Source organism: Acyrthosiphon pisum, chromosome A2 (assembly GCF_005508785.2).
Source record: "Acyrthosiphon pisum isolate AL4f chromosome A2, pea_aphid_22Mar2018_4r6ur, whole genome shotgun sequence".
In the NCBI taxonomy this organism is placed as follows: domain Eukaryota; kingdom Metazoa; phylum Arthropoda; class Insecta; order Hemiptera; family Aphididae; genus Acyrthosiphon; species Acyrthosiphon pisum.
The window spans coordinates 89,296,362-89,314,886 of record NC_042495.1 but is presented as its reverse complement, the minus strand read 5'-3'; the positions used below and the strand labels follow the sequence as shown (position 1 = coordinate 89,314,886).

Sequence of the window (18,525 nt, the reverse complement as noted above, 5' to 3'; positions counted from 1 at the left end):
TTTTTTATGAATTATTCAATTATAATATTATATAATTATATATTAAATTATTGATTATTGACTAGAACATCGAAAACACGAGAGATTTAGGTGGCGGGCGTCAACTAAACCTGAGTGGCGGGGGGAATATTTTCTTAGCGGGGGTCAACTAGACCAGTATCATTATTTCTCCTATAACGAATAGCAACCATTTATAAACAAAAATTTCCATCGTAAATCTCAAAATTCCTGTTTGAGCACCTCGGGTTGGACCTACCGGATCCAATTGTGAATTCAAACCATACAGAGAAATGAGAATCACTCAAACACTCACAAAAAATGTCATCAAAATTGGCCCGGCTGTTCTCATTTGATGAATTACTATACATTTTTTCTACCAGAATAAGTGCTTCGATTTCAACATATAGTATTTTATATTTTAGCAAATTGGATTAAAGTGGTTTTGTTTCTAAGCCATAGCCATCAAATGAGTTTTCAGACTTGTATAACACTTTATAACACTTTCACCCTGCAGTGTAATATAGATTTTGAGCGGGACGGTGAATGTATTGGTTTTATGATATTTGGATTTTTTGTGTGTTTGTCTTTACTATTTAGGGAAGCACAGATGCTTTGATTTTCAGCTTCAGCAATTTTCTGGTAGTCAAGTGATTCTAGTTGGTACTTTGGGTAGTAAAAGTAAAATTCTCAGTAATTTCAAAAATTAAGAAAAAACGGGAATTTTTACGCAACACCAGTTTTCGACAAAATCGTTTTTAGTTTTTTCGTATAACTCAAAAACGAATAAAGTAATAATTTTCCACTAAATTTTTATATGAACATTTTCTATACGTGATAAAATTTTCAATATATTTATAGACACCTACTTTTAATTTAAATTTTCTAGTTTTCTATAAATGTCGATGAAAACTTTTCACATGCGGTAAATATAAGTACAACATTGTAATACCAAGTTCCTCATAAGTTGTTGAAATTCAACTAAATCATGAAAATTTGAAAATAATTTTGTAAATAAAAATGTATAAAATGAATAATAAAATAATAATTTTTGTTTCTCAGTCAAAAAGCTTAAATTCAATTTCAGGTCACTCATATAAATTTTTTTAAAGCAGTTACAAAAAAACAGAAATTACTGTTTTTTACTGTTAATTGTTAGGCATACGATTTTTTTTTATACCTATTACTTTTACTGATTAATAAACTTTATATTACAATAATTAATATTAATCACCTGCATGTTGTATAGCTTAGTCGGCGTACAGGTCTTATTCTTTATAGTGACATTTTATTCTTCTGAATTTCAAAACTAGCATCACTCATATTGTTATAATAATAATGTTACGATTGCACTGTTTAATGTTTGATGAGGTCGAACGATATTATACATTCCTTACCCATAAACTACCATAGTTATGAATTGTGATACCTATTTTATATTTGGAGTTCAAAATGTACTATAATATGTCTATATGACACAGTGGCGTACGCAGTTTTGTTAAAGGGGGTTGGGGGCGAACTTATTTGTTATTATTGTTGGTACTATATTGTTGGTGTTATACGGGGTTTATGTCCACCTTGACGATTTAGGATATTTTTGTTTTTGCAAAGTACCTACCCATATTATATAGTACCATTTGGAATTTGGATACAAATGTGATCCCAACGGGTATACATATTAACCTACATTTTACATATTACATATAAAACGCTGCCAATCTGTACCTAATATAAACGCCACTTTGTACAATATAATATATTTATAATAGTAGCCAGTAGGTGTATAATGTATATGTATTTAATAACATGTAAGATAATTATCGTTATTTATTTAGATATTTGTATATAATATAAATATGAAACTTAATTTTTAACAATGTCTAACTCGATTCGACAGTTATGTCAAGGTCGCGAAGTGAAAGATAACAACAATGCTGTTATACCAATATTATTATTTGCGGCAAGAATGATAATTAAATAGAAAATTCAGATTCGTGATGGATAAAACATACGATTGTCGGATTGTTCTTGTTTAGTTGACTGCTGCGGCACGACGATATAGGCGGTGTACGTGGCGCGTGTACGGTGAACCTATAGTATAATATTATTATTTATTGTGTTCTAATAGACTTATGTTATTTTACTACACGCGTTCTACATTCGTTTTATATGTATGAAATAAAGTAATAATAATGAAAGGTCACTGTCTCACCGCAGTGGTCTGGAACGGCCATAACCTTCTACTAAATAGGTACCTGCATAGTAAATGTACTTATACATACTACATAAATGTATAATAACAATATAACATGTTATATATAGGTAGGTACCTTATATACTTTATCCTCTTACAACAGGAGGTGGGGGTGAGACGGTGACACACTGTATATAGTTTTGTAATAATTACACAAATAATAGGCATATATAATTAATATATAATATCTATTGGCTATTACCTACGTTAGTTGTAAAAACAAAATCACCTTAATTATAGGCTACAAATTACAATGATTGTTTAATGGAACACGAATAATACGTACTAAACTGCATAGCCAATATGTATATTTACCTAATACCTATTACATACTATATATTAAGCCATTTAAGCGTGTACGGTATAGGTACATCATCATAATATTTAATATAATATGCTCTGAAAGCTCCAGTATAGCCTATAGAACCTATAATACTTGTATACAAGTGTCAAGTATAATGTGATATATGATAAAACACTCAAGTGGTTTTCGATTTAAAACTTTAAAATTAACTGAATACATTTTACTGCTGAACAAATGTACGCAATATCTGTATCACCATGACCTATAAATTCGGTGAATATTTCAAACAATTATTTCCAATGGTCAAAAAGTGATATAATTATATAAACATATATTATATCATAATATATCATACTATTTATTATTTAATACTAGGGCGCTCCGCTCTCTGCTCGCTTCGCTTACTCCCTTCAATCTTTTTTTTGCTAGCTGAAAGTTTCTAAATCTAGTATAGAAATTGAATGAAAAATTATACAACATTATAAATTATTACTTATTATTTTAAACAAAATATATTATATAATACAATATAACAATATTTTTAATTGAATTTTCTTCAAATTTGTACTCAATCCTGATTCCCCATCAGAACTGTCTTAACATCCACTTGTTTCAAGTATTAATTATTAATTATATATGACATATATGCATAGTCTATGTACAATATCTTTAAAATAAGTGAGTGCAAATAAATTATTATAAACTGATATTTTGTCTAAATATATTAAATGGTAGGTATTCATTTGAATCCGATGAAGTCAATTCACTAAGCAAAATAAATATACATAGATAATATATTATAATTTATAATATACTACGATTATACCTAAGATAGGTAGTATAGGTATCAATTTTATTTTTAATATTATAAGTACAGTATATTAAAAATGTAAATACCTAAAAAAAAAATCATATTTTAAACGTATAAAATACCCATATTATATAGGCATCACTTATCAGTTATCATACCTATATTCATCAGGCAATTTAAATATATATAATATATTATAATAAATAGTGATAGATATAATATTCAACCTGCTTATACCTAGATTATATAGGCGCTTTATAATATGTTATATTATTATTATCTGTAGTACACCTCGCAATAATTGTTGAATATATTACCATTCAACTACAAAGCGGTTTTAGGTAGGGACACCGTAGTATATCGTACACCATACACGCGCCTCTTAAGTACTAGAGATTAGATATTACCTATTCATTAATGGCAATGCCATTAAGACAATAAGGCATGGAACACATTACACGTGTAGACCGTGTAATGATAATATATACTAGCCACTAGGTACGTATTTAAAACTTCTCATGAAAATATGATTTTACCAACTCCGACGTGATTTGAATTATCTAGTCGAAATTACAAATGCCGCAGTGTAAGTAAGCATAATTCGATGAATTCTCGTGCGTCACATTTAATAGTAGTTCCATGGAACTATTTCAATAGTCCCTTAACGTATAAATGTATACACACTAATACACGAATATACTAATATACATATACAGACATACAGTATAAGTATAATATACGTACGCCGTGTCGTTGTATTATATATATAGTATTATAAGTTATTACTTGCGTTGAAGATCAACCACCCGCAATGTCTAAGAATGGATTATGTATATGATGTATCCAATACGAATAAGAGTGTAATGTGTAGATGCAGAATATGTGTATAATATTGTGTAGTATGTACCTAGACATATTTTACCTGCAGTCAGCCTAGCTATCAGATTGACGGTTGTACATTAAAGTAAACCTAAATACCTAATATGGAAACAAAAGGGATTGTCAACAGTCAACACTTTCTATAGGCTATATTCTTAGACCGGGCTTTCTATCTTATACCATTAGGTATCTATATGATAAATGATAATTGTCGTACCTACGAATAAATAAATAAAAAATGTATGCTATTAGCAGTAGTAGATATAATAATTTGCTTAAAATTCTTTAAATAATTGATTTTGTATTTTAGTCAGGGACATTTTGAAATTGCTTCTTAAATGTTTTGATTTATATTCTCAAGTCGGGTTTTTGTTGGATTTTCTAAAACAATAAAGCATAAAGTACTTAAGTACCTAGGTACATAACTGAAACCTAACTTGACATTATTACCATTGAGTATAGATATAGTATCTATATTCTATACCATATAGGCACAAATAGCGTTTGGGATTTGGGGGGGGGGGGCTAAAGCCTTACTTTGATAATATTGTATAAGCTTAAAATAAAATGTAGGGAATGTTTGGGGGGGGGGCTATGGACATTTTTGGGAGGGCTTAGCCCCTAAAGTCTCCCCCCCCCTATTTGCGCCTATGATCTATACTATATATACTCAATGTTATTACTAACATAATATAATATAGATATAGTACAATCACTAAAATTTTACATAGAGGCATACTTTTTGATTGTAATTTATTTAACTACCAGTTATATACTAATACGATAGAATAGCCCATCTTAAATCATGATCATTGATCAAGCCTAAAGGCGCATTCATAGCTACGTCGTGTGTCGTGTCGTGCGAGGGTTTGGTTATTATATAGTTACGACTGGTAACCAATATGGTTTAAAAGTTGAGCAGTAGTAAATTCTTGGTATACTCGGTTGCAACTTGGTTATTACATGATACCAAAAAAGTAATATCCATTCACAATACGATTTGATTGACACGACACGACACACGGCGCAGCTGTGAATCCGGCTTAATGCATTAATATTAGTATTATTATTAATTATTATTGTGGTAAAAACCTTAGATAGTCTGTAAAAGCAAAAAATTAATATATACTACCTATGGTACATGTACATGCATTGGTACTTACCTATTTAATATTCTTGTCTTTTGTGTTCTGGGTCAATAGTGGATACCTATACTCAATACCATAACCTATTAACTAGTTTATAAAACTATAGTATTATCAGTTCAATCTACTGTAATACACTACAATATTACGATTACAAATAGTCGTTGTACAAATAGTAGATACATAGATCGGACAAGTAAACACTAAACAATCTATAACATACATACCAAGCATGAAGCAGGTGGATTATTTACTAAATTTACTTGATGTACAATTATATGATACAACTACGTGGTGTGGGCCCCCATTTCCTCCCATGTTATTTTTTACAATGATTTAAGGTGTGTACCCAGTGGCGTGGCGAACTAAAAATTTTCTAGAGGCAAGTTACAAATATCTCAAGTATTTATACATAATAATGTATTAATATAATATACCTAGCTAATTATATTTCAGATTATTATTGACTATCTAGGTATTGAGAATATCATATTACATTTACTAGGGGACCCACTGGTTACCACCTAACCCTCTATTTAAGAAACATTTCAGAGGCCATTGCCTCTAAAATTACCGTTTGCCGCGCCACTGCGGTGTACGGTGTACCCATAAACTTTTTTAGGACTAGGTGTATCACTGCTCTTATACCTTATAGGTAATAATATGGTCTATGATAGTAGGTATACGGATACGGTTTTAACTTATAGAGTCCAATACTTCATACCCTAGTGCAGGGATGGCGTACCTTTCTGTACACGTGTCAAATAAAAATATTGGTTGGATTTTTTATTTGCCCTGCGTGTCAATTAATTTGATAACCCTTTTTTTAAACTTAGAAATGTATTCAACCATATCTTGAACGATAAAAATACAAGTTGAGTGTGTCACTAAAATAGAGTGCGCGTGTCATAGGTTCGTCATCTCTTCCCTAGGGATACAGTGTTCCAATCAGCTGATCAAGTGTGAAGTGTCGCTTCTATATAATAATATACTGTTCTGCGCCTATACATACCTTCTAAGGCCGTGGGCCGTGACTTATAGTATTATCTATAGACTATAGTGATCACGGCTGTAGATAGTACCATAGCATTGATTAAATATACTTATAACTTATAAGTACCTACTAGGCTCAGGTCGTATACTATATGGGTGGCGAATAACTTATTTTGTGTATATGTAGAATCGTCGCGTATTTATCCGTCGGTCGCTGAATGATTTATGTTTATATATCATATCAATTCAAATAGATAAATATGCGACGATTATTTTCGCGCACTTATATGTGCTTCAATAATTATTGGGAGTATAGGTCCATCACAGTATTCCATGGTTGTATAAGTACTTTTATTCTGTATATCATGGTTATCTTAAACCTTAATCTGTAGACTGTGGTTACATTTTACATCCATAAATTAAAATATAAAGAATAGAAGGAATATAAAAAAAATATTTTATAGAATATAATCACAGATTTTCAAATAATCTGTAGATACCATATAATATTTAAGTAGGGGAACTTTGTTACTTTACCGGACACTCTTTTTTTGCAATTTTTTATTTTTAGACTGGTGTAGTTTACTATACTGAAAACGATGGTGAAGTCAGAATTTGGCAGTTGGACCTAGTTTCGAAGTTATGGCCTAATGAAGCTCGATATTTTGAGATTTTTATGCATTCGCGCATCACACTAGTTTACTGCATCCTAATTTAACCTCGTAAGTAAAGTAAACTACATGAATCTAAAAAAAAAAATTTAAAAAAAAAAGGGTGTCCGGGAAAGTAACAAAATACCCTAATCACATAAATAAATAAAATATATACATTACAGATAAATTCTTATCTTTAATCATGATTACGACCAATCGGGGGAAGGATGTATAGAAAAGATAATGGCAGCCGGCAGGACGTGAAATTGTGAAAATCTAAAATAATATTATAGGTATAGGTAGTTTAAAGTTTTACATCGGACGTGTAAATAGCAACTGCCTTTTATAGTATATGATGGCATCCTTTGGGAAAGTATTGTGTGGTACGTTTTTCACCAAAACCAGTCTACCGGTGTTGAGATGTTACCAGATGTGCACAGTTAAACGGTATTTAAGTCAATCGAAAAACATCAGTAACCTAAATCTTCAGACATGCAGAATACCGGTGGTAAGGACGAATTAATTTTATATTTGAAATTCTGCGCGGTGACGAGATGTATACGTTTGTTATACGAGTGAGATATTAGTTAATTTAAGTTTCAAATGCTGGAGCTGATATAGTCGTGGTCGATGGTGTTCAGACACGATGGTAGCCAGTCGATTGACTCTGGTTGAAGTACAAACTAAAGTGCTGAAAGTGTACAACCAGTGGTGTGTCCAGAAGGATGGGAGGTTATGGGTTATATCCCCCCTCCCCCATTGACCCATAAATCATTTTATTTGTGCCTTTGGTACAACCCCCCCCCCCCCCCCCCAACCAAATTTAAATGTGTTATTACTTATGACATACCCCCATTGAAATTTCCTGAGCACGCCACTGTGTGCAACGTGTATATATAAAGTCATACTGCTAACAAGATATGTAAATTGTATTTCATTATATTTTCAGACGGTTATGCGGCATTACAGTGTCAAGCCACCGATGACTATTGAACAAATTAAAAAACGTATCCTATTGGTATTACAATTATACGACAAGGTCAATCCAGATAAGGTATGCACAGTTTTATGACAACAACTAGGCATTTAATTGAGTTGAATAGCTACCTCCATTTGAACATTCATTCTTAAATATCAGAATGAAAATGAATTACTTTAAGAAATATTTAGCCCATTGCTTTTGAATGTCTATTATGCAATATAAATGTGAACAGTACAACAATGATAATACAAACAAAAAAAATATCCTAAAATTGTTATTTTCATATTTTACCTACTTAATTGAAAAAAAAAAAATTACTATTTTAAGTATAGTATTATTTTTTATTAAAATTGATTGATTTACAATAATTTCAGCTTAGTCTTGAATCACATTTTATCAATGATCTTGGATTAGATTCATTAGATCATGTTGAAGTTATCATGGCCATAGAAGATGAATTTGGTACCTATATAAATTATTTTCATTTTATTCAAAATACAATAACTAATTTTTTATTACAGGTTTTGAAATACCTGATGAAGATGCCGAAAAGTTGCATAGACCTAAAGATATTGTACAATATGTGTGTGACCGTGAAGATATTTATGATTAAATCATTCAGTCCTATAATATATATCTAAATGTACTAAATGTAGTTTTTCCAAATATTATAACAACTCATTGGAACAGCAACATTGATTTGTTATTTTTTTAACAATATAAGTATAGTAAGTTTTGAAAAACTTTATTTGTCTGAAATAGGTAAATTTTTTTGCTATTATTAATATTATTTAGTTATAAACAAACTTAGTTAATTTTTTATGAAAATTCTTTGTAGTATTAAAACACCCAATAAACATACATTTTGCGTATAACTTCAAGAATAAATTTTTATGCCTGAAATCCAAAATTTCTCATTTCAATAATTTAATTCCAAAAATTATTTCTTGAAAAAAAATTATAAATTGAATTTAGTACTAATCTTATTTAAGTATTTTACAAATTATGATTTTTGTGGCTTGGTGCGTACACTCAACTGCAGAAACTCACTGAATGTGCGTAACGGCCGGCGTTGCTAGTTCCCGGGTGGGTGATCACCCAAAATTTTTAGTAACAAATCCTTGCCACATATACAAAAATGTGTTTTCAACCGTTCTTCCCCCCACTAACAACCTACAAACAAACAAAATAGTTAATGGTCTGAGTTGTCGGGCTCAAGCTCAATAGAATAATGATTTATATTTTATAATACATACAAAAATTAACACTTACAAGTGTCTCAATATTTTTAGATACCAAAAAAGTGCAATAATGAATCCATTAACAGTCGTTGTAAGTTATTGTTTTATTTTAAAACTACTTGGAATCTGCAAAAAATATTTATCAATAATGGCTTTAGATAATATTATATATTATTATTAAGGAACGGATTTAAATGCTCTAAAAACGAAAAAAATACGATTTAATGCACTCATAACAATAAAATAATATAAAATAATAATTATTATTATTATTATCTATATCTATGTTGTCAACTAACAATAAATTGCTTATTAAACTAATAACCTAAATCAGTAAATAATAAATGTATATCTGTTCTAATGTAATCACTGAAATCTAAAAATCATTGTAGGTAATACAAGATTAGAATCTATTGCATTCTATATGAAATATGCATTACTATAAAATATCCTAGGACTAAAAACAATTTGTTGCATTTTTATGAAATACTTCTTAATCATTGTATGATTAAAATAATCTTATACCTGCATTCTTATATACTTTATGTTTGAAGTACCCACAAATAATATTTTCAAGTCCAACTAAATAACTAAAATTATTATTATTTGTTTAAATATTGAATGTTATTCAAATTTGAACTTAAACTATCATTGAAAAAAAACGTAGGCAAGTGGATGTTGCTCTGCTGTACAGTAGGTTACAAGTGGGTCATTGTAATGGATGGTGTTACATTTAAATTCAATGATATAATTATAATATCATTGTATAAGAAAAAACAATTCTGAGCAAATACGGTCAATCAGCCTATGTTATATTGATATTCCTAAGTATATTTGATGATATTATTGTGAATAAAGTAATTTATAATTTATATAACCTATTTATGTGGAACCTTGTTTTAAATTTTTAATCCTTACCTATAAAAGTTTACCATTTTATAAATTTTTAACTACAAAATAATTATTAAATATTAAATTTAATACATTTTTTCAAAATTTGAACTTTAAATACTTATAAAAAAAAAATTGTACACATGTATTTTCAATGTTTTTCAACTGCTGTTGTAAAAATATATCAGGAGCCTTGCATTCAATTTTCACGCTTTTTTACCCAACAAATAACATTTTATTGACAATTATAGAAATAAGAACTAAAAAAATGTAAAACTGACAGCTCCTGTAACAGCTCAAAAAGAGTCAAAATGTTTCCAAAATTTGATGGTGTATAGAAAATAAAAATATAAACATTTAGTGAAATTTTCATGTTTCTATATTTGTTTTTGAATTGCAACAAAATAAGAAAATCGCTACATGAGAAATCTAGTGAATATCTGTAAAATTATGAACTTCAAACACTCATAAAAATTTAATTTGACTGTCTTGTATACATTTTTTTTTTTTGTTAAAGGTGGACAAACTTATGAGGAATCTTGCATTACATTTTCAAACCTTAGATTTAAAAAAAATATTTAGCACATTTTCGCAATTTTTACGTATTTTGTCAATTATCACGCTAATTAGAAACTAATATTAAAAAAAAAATTATAAACACTAAATTAATTTTTACTTCTTGTTAACATTAATTAATTTATATACACCATATATGTCCAAAATATTTTGACTCACGTTGAGTCATTTTTAAATTGTTGTCAATAAAATTTTTTTACTAGATTAAAAAACCGGCAAAATGTAATACAAGGTTCTCGTGAGGGCAAAAGGTTTTTCTGTTATCATCAACATTCATAATTGAATGTTTTCAGCGCTACCAGTGGTTTTATTTAGCGTCAAATTTTGTATCCCAGTCCGTGCTTTATACAGACGGCGCTGTAAACTCTCGATTATCATTGCTACCCCCCGAATTTGCCTCTTGTAAATACTTTCGAGGCCACTTATAAGCTTTATCTAAGTCCGTGTCCCGTGATATTAATATATATATATATTATATATTAGTGGCGATATTACTGGGTGATATTATGGGTGAAGAGTGAAGACTACGATTAAAGATAACACTTTTTATATTTGCGACAATATCGATACACCTTGGTCCTTGGTTCGCGGTTTCAAAATTTCATATTTCATATTATAATTATTATTCATAATAAATGTTCGATATCAATCATATTAACTATTAATTTAAAGTCTAAACTGTTCTCACGGAGCAGCGAGTAGTGTGGAGTACTAACACGTGGAGGAGTACCGTTTTAAGCCATGTCTAAGTACAACGCCAGTAAGTTGAGGCAAATGAAGCAAGGCGTGGAGAAAATACAACACGGTAAGTTGCGGACAAACATACCGGCCGGCATGGCTACACCGGGTCCTCCTCTCGGGCCCATGTTGGGCTGCAGGGGCATCAACATTACAGCGTTCTGCAAGGACTTCAACGAGAAGACCAAAGACATAAAAGAAGGCATACCCTTGCCGACACGGGTGCACGTTAATCCAGACCGCAGCTATCAGATATCGATTACAAAACCTCCATCCATGTACTACCTGAAACAAGCTGCAGGCATCCAGAAAGGAGCCATGAACCCCCTTAAGGAGACGGCCGGAATGCTTACACTCAAACACGTGTATGAAATTGCATTGATAAAGCAGACTGACGAGAACCTAGAGTTCAGAAATTTAGAAGAAATATGCAACATGTTAATTTCTACTGCCAGGTCATTGGGCATCAAAGTAGTCAAGGATTTGAACGCTGAGGAGTACCAACAATTCTTAGAAGAACGAAAGATTGTGTTGGAAGAACGAAAACGAGAATTGCAAGAACTGAAAGAAGCAAAAATGTTAAGAACAGCATAAATAATTAGTTAATCATTATTGTTAGAAGTATGTACCAATAAAAGTTAGTTGTATATAAACTCATTGCGTACTTACATTTACTTAAACATTTTTTTTTTTTTATTACAGATAGGATCATATCTATACATTCTGTTTTAAAATATTTTTTAATTGACATAACCATTGTGTAGACATGTATCCCAAAATTTCATAATGATAAAAGTGGTTAACTGCATAATAACCAACAAAGAAAGTTAATGCTACAGTTTTTGTCTATTATAAAAAAATCTAAGTTAAATTAGACGAAAAAGTGAGTGTACAATAGTGATGATTTCTGATCTACCTAGTTAATTTGAGAAAAATTTCATTGTATGGCTATAGCAGAATAAACTGAACTTAACATCACCAGCTTTACAACTGCAGGTACCTAAGTAGTATTTCATGGTATATACTTTAATCTTGTAATTTGTTGCTGTAATGGGCATTGAATTACAATTTTCCTAAACTTGTTATTTTAAAAATAAAAATTACAAACTACTATAGCCAATTATACAATAAATATCATGTACAGGAGTATTTAGAATTAATATTTAAATACTCATACAATTTTTATATATTATAATTAATAACATACTATTTTATTAAAAAAAAAAAATTAGATTTTTTTATTTATGAAATTTTAATTTTAGGTTAGGTAAGATCTTTTCAGATCTAATAAAAATATATATTTATAACTTAGAATACATAAAAAAGACCATATTAATGAAAAATCTACCGGCCACTGCTTCGATTTTAGGAATATTAAAGTTTGTTATAAACTGCGTAAAACAGAAATAACAAAATACAAATTAGTCTAAGACATACTCAAAATTATTATAGTATTTTTTTAATGTAATTTAACAATATTAATAAAAGTACATTTGATAAGAGATATTAATTATTTTAAGTTTAAATAAATTAATTCCAAGCAATTTATTATAAACTTTATTGTAAAGAATTATTAAAATAGAAACAATATAATAAACTTTGTGCACATATTATTTTGTGTACAAAATAAAATAATTTTTTGAATTTTTATAAATACTATTTTATATATATTTATATTATACACAAATACATAATATGCTTAATACAATATTTATTTTAATATTAATATTGACGCTTATTGCTCAAACATGATTTATGTTAATCGGATAATATTAATTAATATTAACATTGAGTTTTGATATAAATTATATTGATATCAATCTATCATAATTCATAATAATTACATTATTCTATTCTGTGATAGTTGTAAACCATTAATTGGATTTATATAGAATATAGATACGTATTGTATTGGATCCTAATTTAATTTAAGTAAATTCAAAAATATAAAAACTAGTAACCAATTTACATACTGTAATCAGTAATTAATATTTTCCATATATTGTTTCATTTTCTTTAGGTTTGTAAAGACTATAAAGTATAAACCGATTTACGTAACCAGTACACACAGATATTTTTATTTGATTAAAACTACAAAAAACAAAAATATAGATTTTAATGAATGGTCAATTTTATTTTGAAGTATTTGTAAGAAATATATATATATGTATTTTATTAATAAGTCTAGCTGTGGTGAAAAAATACACAATAAAATTGAATAAAAACTACAGAAACAAATAAAGAAGATTTTGTATAAATTAAATCTTGAAATAATGGGAAGCTAGATATTAAATAAAATAAAAAACGTATATTCCTTACAACTTTCTGATTCATGGCACTAATTTAATTACAGTTCTACCACAGTTCTCCATCTTTTTCTTTAGCCGGAACTTCTATTACTCTAGGTTTATCTATTATTCGAGCAGTGCGATTGCCTTTCTCCACGATACCTATGATCCATGCCTGATACCCTTCTACTTTTTCAATATCTTTGCAATATGCTGCAGCTTGTTCTCTTGGTAAGCAAATCAAAAGACCACCTGATGTCTCAGCTGAATGACCTTGTAACAATTGGAACATATTGCCACATGCCTTTGCTACAGATGCCATTTTGGCAATTACTGGAAGATTGTGAATGACAAACGATACTTCATTCTTTTGATGTTTTGCTAATGTTTGTGCATGACCTAATAGCCCGAAACCAGTGACATCTGTTGCACCATGAGCATTGTATTTGTGCATCAATTTGGCTGCAGTTTTATTTAAACGAGCCATCGAGTCCATAGAACGTTGATAAGCTTTCCTCACATCTTCTTCTGAAACAATTAGTTTTATTCGATTCCATTTATCTTGTTGATCAACCCATTGATGTGCATTTACAGCTACCTGTGTTCCAAGAGGTTTGGTCAATACAAGAACATCACCAACTACAGCGTTGTCTGGTATGATAAATTCATTTGGTTGACATACAGTAGTTGCAACGCCTCCAATGGTACACCATGGATTTACAACGGTCTGTCCACCCGTCACCGTAGTACCAGCTTCATAAGCTGTTTCTTTAAAACCTTTCATTATTAACGGTATCACAACATCTCGTTCTTTTTCAGTCATTTTGGTCGATACAGATAGTAACATGAGCATATTGTCACATTCGGTCACACCCATGGCATACAGGTCGCTCAGTACGTTGGAACAGGCAATTTTGCCCATGACAAATGGATCATCAACAAGTGGATAAAAGTAATCGGTCGTCTGAACTAGCGATAGGCCACCGTGCCTAATGGGTACGACAGCCGCGTCCATCCCAATACCAATTTTGGTCATGGTCATGTGCATGAAGTGCGATTGTTCGCCATGACCGTTTTCATCCTGCTGGAAACCCTCCAGAAGCCTGTTGAGTACTTCTTGGGGCACTTTGCACCCGCGTCCTTTGAGGTCAGCAAACCTGGTCAACTTAAAGTGTGGGTCCAAGTCGTGGATGAGTGGGTCGAATGGTCGGCGCAGCGGTATCTGATCGTTCTGTGCCAGCTCGAGCCGCACCATCGCCACATTGTCCTGGGCAATGTTTGTGTGTATATAATCGCCCATCGTCCTATTACACACAAGCAAACAACGGTTAGAGGTAGGTAAACAAAGGTAGGCACAACGATATCAGTTCGGCAGACAGCAGCACGACGGCTGAGTCCTCGACCAGTACTGTAGTCTGTAAGAGCCTAACGAAAAACAGGAAAGAGTCAGTGCATCGTCCCGGCCCACATCGTTTCGCGCGTGTACGCTATGTCCACCGCCGACGGTATTTTATGCAGCAATAAATGTTGTTACGGCGCACTTACGTTTAGGTGTTGTGACTTGTGACGCCCAAGTGCGCGAACCGGCGTATTAACCGTACCGACCAGCAAGTCTTCCGTCGCCACCAGTGACCAGCGGGATCGTAAATTGAAATTTACAAATTTACCGGGAAACAAGTATAAAGTACCAACAAAACTTGGTGGTAAAAGATTAATTTTGTAAAGCAGCAATCAATGAATTTCACAAACACAACCCCAAACAAAACAAACGACAACGTAGCTCCTGAACGCGGTCGCGTTTGCCATCATCCCATCCCGTTGATTGTCGACAGTGTGACCGTCATGCGGCGACGACGGACCGGCCACACGGTAGTTCCGGCGGCCGTACTGTCTACACGCGGCACGAGCGCGCCAAACACGCGCTTGTTCAAAATTACGTCGTTCGTTTTGTGTTCGAACGATGACGTCTGACGGCCGCGGCATTGACCTCTGCAAGACGGACGACGATTAAGAAAAGCACGTTCCGTTGACGATAAAATTAATGCCGAGTGGCATGCGATTTGATATTTTCTAGACCACTTCGCGTAGACGTATAGTATATTTTAATATTATAGACAATAGGTATATTATAGTTATTTAATTGTTAAAATGTATTATGAAACAGTAGACAAGCGGTATGCGTGCAATAAACCAAAAAAATTGCAATCATATTTTGATAAACTCAATCATGTGTGACTATGGGGCTACAAATGTACAAATAATAAAATTAATAATATGTACCTGTGATCTCACAAAATTCGAATAAACGTTATTTTTATCCAGAGATATGTAATGGCGTAATTGGAGGAAAACAAACTATGGATAGTGGAACAAAATATCATATTATATTTTACTATCGGAGCCCGGAGGTGTAAAATAACACGTATAACTAGGTATACTATATATAGTTTTTTTTTAAAATTATTTTTTGTTAAGCATCAACTATATGGGTAAATGGGTTATTATGGTTATTATAGCTCACATTATGACTTATATTTTATTAATGTATTTAATTTAACACAAAATATTTTCTAGTCAGTCTTTCTATCATTACTTATCTAATCTTGCATACCGTTTTTACGTAGGTTTTCGCCACCTTAGGCATGCGTATAATACCAAAAAGTTAAATCTTCCATTCGTTTAACAATTAACAATATTAATTTTAAGTAAACCTAGACCTATAGGTACAAGTTTTGTCCATACCAAGTACCTACTGCCATAACCTTTTTATAAATTGTCCATTGTTTATAATTTATCTCAATATATGAACAGTTTTACGTAACATCATACAATTATTAGTATTAATTATTATTTATATCCATTAATATCCACATTTAGGCCATCGAGCGTATATTACGTATATGTTTATTTGGCAATTAACAAATTTACACTTTTATCAATACAATACATGCGAATATGCAATTGTAATCGACATGATCATTTTTATCCATAGTGTCTAAATATGTTTTTTTTCTATAGGAATATTAATAATTAAGTCATGGATTCATGAGGATTATTAACTACTTTTACTTCACGAATACAATAAATATTCATCTTGGTAAGTTTTACTTACTATGTAGCCATGTAGGTCAAGTGTTAAAAACTCACTATTTAAAAATCACGTAGGTAAATAATAAGCGAAATATGAGTCAATATTAACACAGATTAAATGAAATTTATTTTCATTTAATCTGTGATATTAATAACATAAACATAAAATAATATTATGTCAGAAGAATTGACAATAACGTAATATAGTAAAAATCCGAATTTTCTGAGTACCTGCAAGCAAATCATTTTGATTGTCGTTTTTTTTTTTTTTTGTTTTTTATTTTATTTTTTTACCAGATAAATCACATGATTAAAAGAGTTCCAGGCTTCAGCAATCAATTTATATAATAATAAATAATGTATTAATGTGGTTCATAAAGATAAATACTGAAATGAAATGACATATTATGTTTTTAGTTTTTACTACTGAAAGTTATCCATAAATTTAAAATTGTTTTCATATTCTCTTTGAAAACATTTTACGTATCAGATTCAAATTATTGTAAAATAAATCTCATATAACATTTCTTGAAAAATAATAAGCTATACCTAATCTAAAAACTTCAAAAAACTAAATGGTTAATGTGGTTATAAAACTAACTGAAATTGTTTTTTTTTTTCTTAATATGTAATTTGACTACATAGACTGCGTGTTTCAGTGCTTGTAATATGTATAGGTATCTAATGTAAAAGGAGTGTTCTGCAAATAAATATAAATAAACAAGTTTTAAAAAAAAAATATGTATAGTGCGTTGTTGTAACATTTATAAACGACATTTTATTCTAGGTTTTATTATTTCGTTATTTTTTTGTGTGAGAAAAAATTTTACAGAACAATATTTGTAAATTTTATCGCTATATTTTTTCAAGAGGATGACGTTAGCGCAATATTTGTTTTCTCTCTACTCACACGCCACAGGACGAAACGCATTCAAGTAAAATTCTTTTTTTATGATTTTTGAGTAATTTAAAATTTTAGAATAAAATTATGAATCACCTATAACTAAATTTATAGAGAATAATATTTTTTGAGGGTTTGACATATCGGTTTTATATTAAATTATTATTTGACTAGGCATTTAAAAATAAAAAGTAAATTATTTTATATTTAAATGGATATTTAATTGTTTTGAGTCTTTGTGACGATATTTAGACAAATGTATACGTCAAAACAACAAAAATATTATTCTCTATTATTTTTTTAATGCATGATTTTACTCTAAGATTACTCAAAAACATAAAACAAATAATTGTGTACGATTGTACGAATGGGTTTTGTCTATATACGCATAGGCCACAATGAGTAAACAAAATACAAATAGTTTAATATAACATTTTTTAACACAACGAGTTGTTCATATTTTACAGTGAAAAATAGCAATGTATTTTCCAAATGTAATTGTACCTATACAATTTAAAAATAAATAGTTGTTCAATTATTGAATTATTTAACTGCTGGAAATATAGTTGGACTGAATAAAAATTTAAGATTATTTACAATTAAAAAACTAAAACGAATTTTGTTTAAAAAAGTTTTGCATCGAACATAGTTTTTCTAAAGTATTATCGTATTATTGTTTTGTGGTATTATTCACATAGTTAACAATAAATAACGTCGATTACCTCATAATTTAGAATTTATTATCGACATCATAAAAAATTATATTTATTAATTAATTAGTA

General features: G+C 30.2%; 3 protein-coding genes across 3 annotated transcripts; 2 read left to right on the top strand and 1 right to left on the bottom strand.

The window, feature by feature from the left end:
- The first annotated feature begins 7,304 nt into the window (after positions 1-7,304).
- On the top strand, positions 7,305-8,893 carry LOC100166849 (acyl carrier protein, mitochondrial-like). Its single transcript, NM_001246138.2, is given in 4 exon segments — positions 7,305-7,544; positions 7,986-8,090; positions 8,393-8,480; positions 8,540-8,893. Coding segments are annotated over 4 exon segments (441 nt in total). The 5' UTR covers positions 7,305-7,388; the 3' UTR covers positions 8,632-8,893.
- A 2,226-nt stretch (positions 8,894-11,119) lies between these two features.
- Positions 11,120-12,138, top strand: LOC103309265 (39S ribosomal protein L11, mitochondrial). The gene has a single exon (XM_008184246.3). It carries the CDS (start codon positions 11,468-11,470, stop codon positions 12,056-12,058), a length of 591 nt encoding a protein of 196 aa, XP_008182468.1. The 5' UTR covers positions 11,120-11,467; the 3' UTR covers positions 12,059-12,138.
- A 559-nt stretch (positions 12,139-12,697) lies between these two features.
- LOC100168933 (selenide, water dikinase) lies at positions 12,698-15,545 on the bottom strand. The gene is made up of 2 exons (XM_001947262.5): positions 15,298-15,545; positions 12,698-15,056 (listed from the first exon to the last, which is right to left on the bottom strand). Exon 2 carries the CDS (start codon positions 15,050-15,052, stop codon positions 13,820-13,822), a length of 1,233 nt encoding a protein of 410 aa, XP_001947297.1. The 5' UTR covers positions 15,053-15,056; positions 15,298-15,545; the 3' UTR covers positions 12,698-13,819.
- Between the last annotated feature and the right edge of the window lie 2,980 nt (positions 15,546-18,525).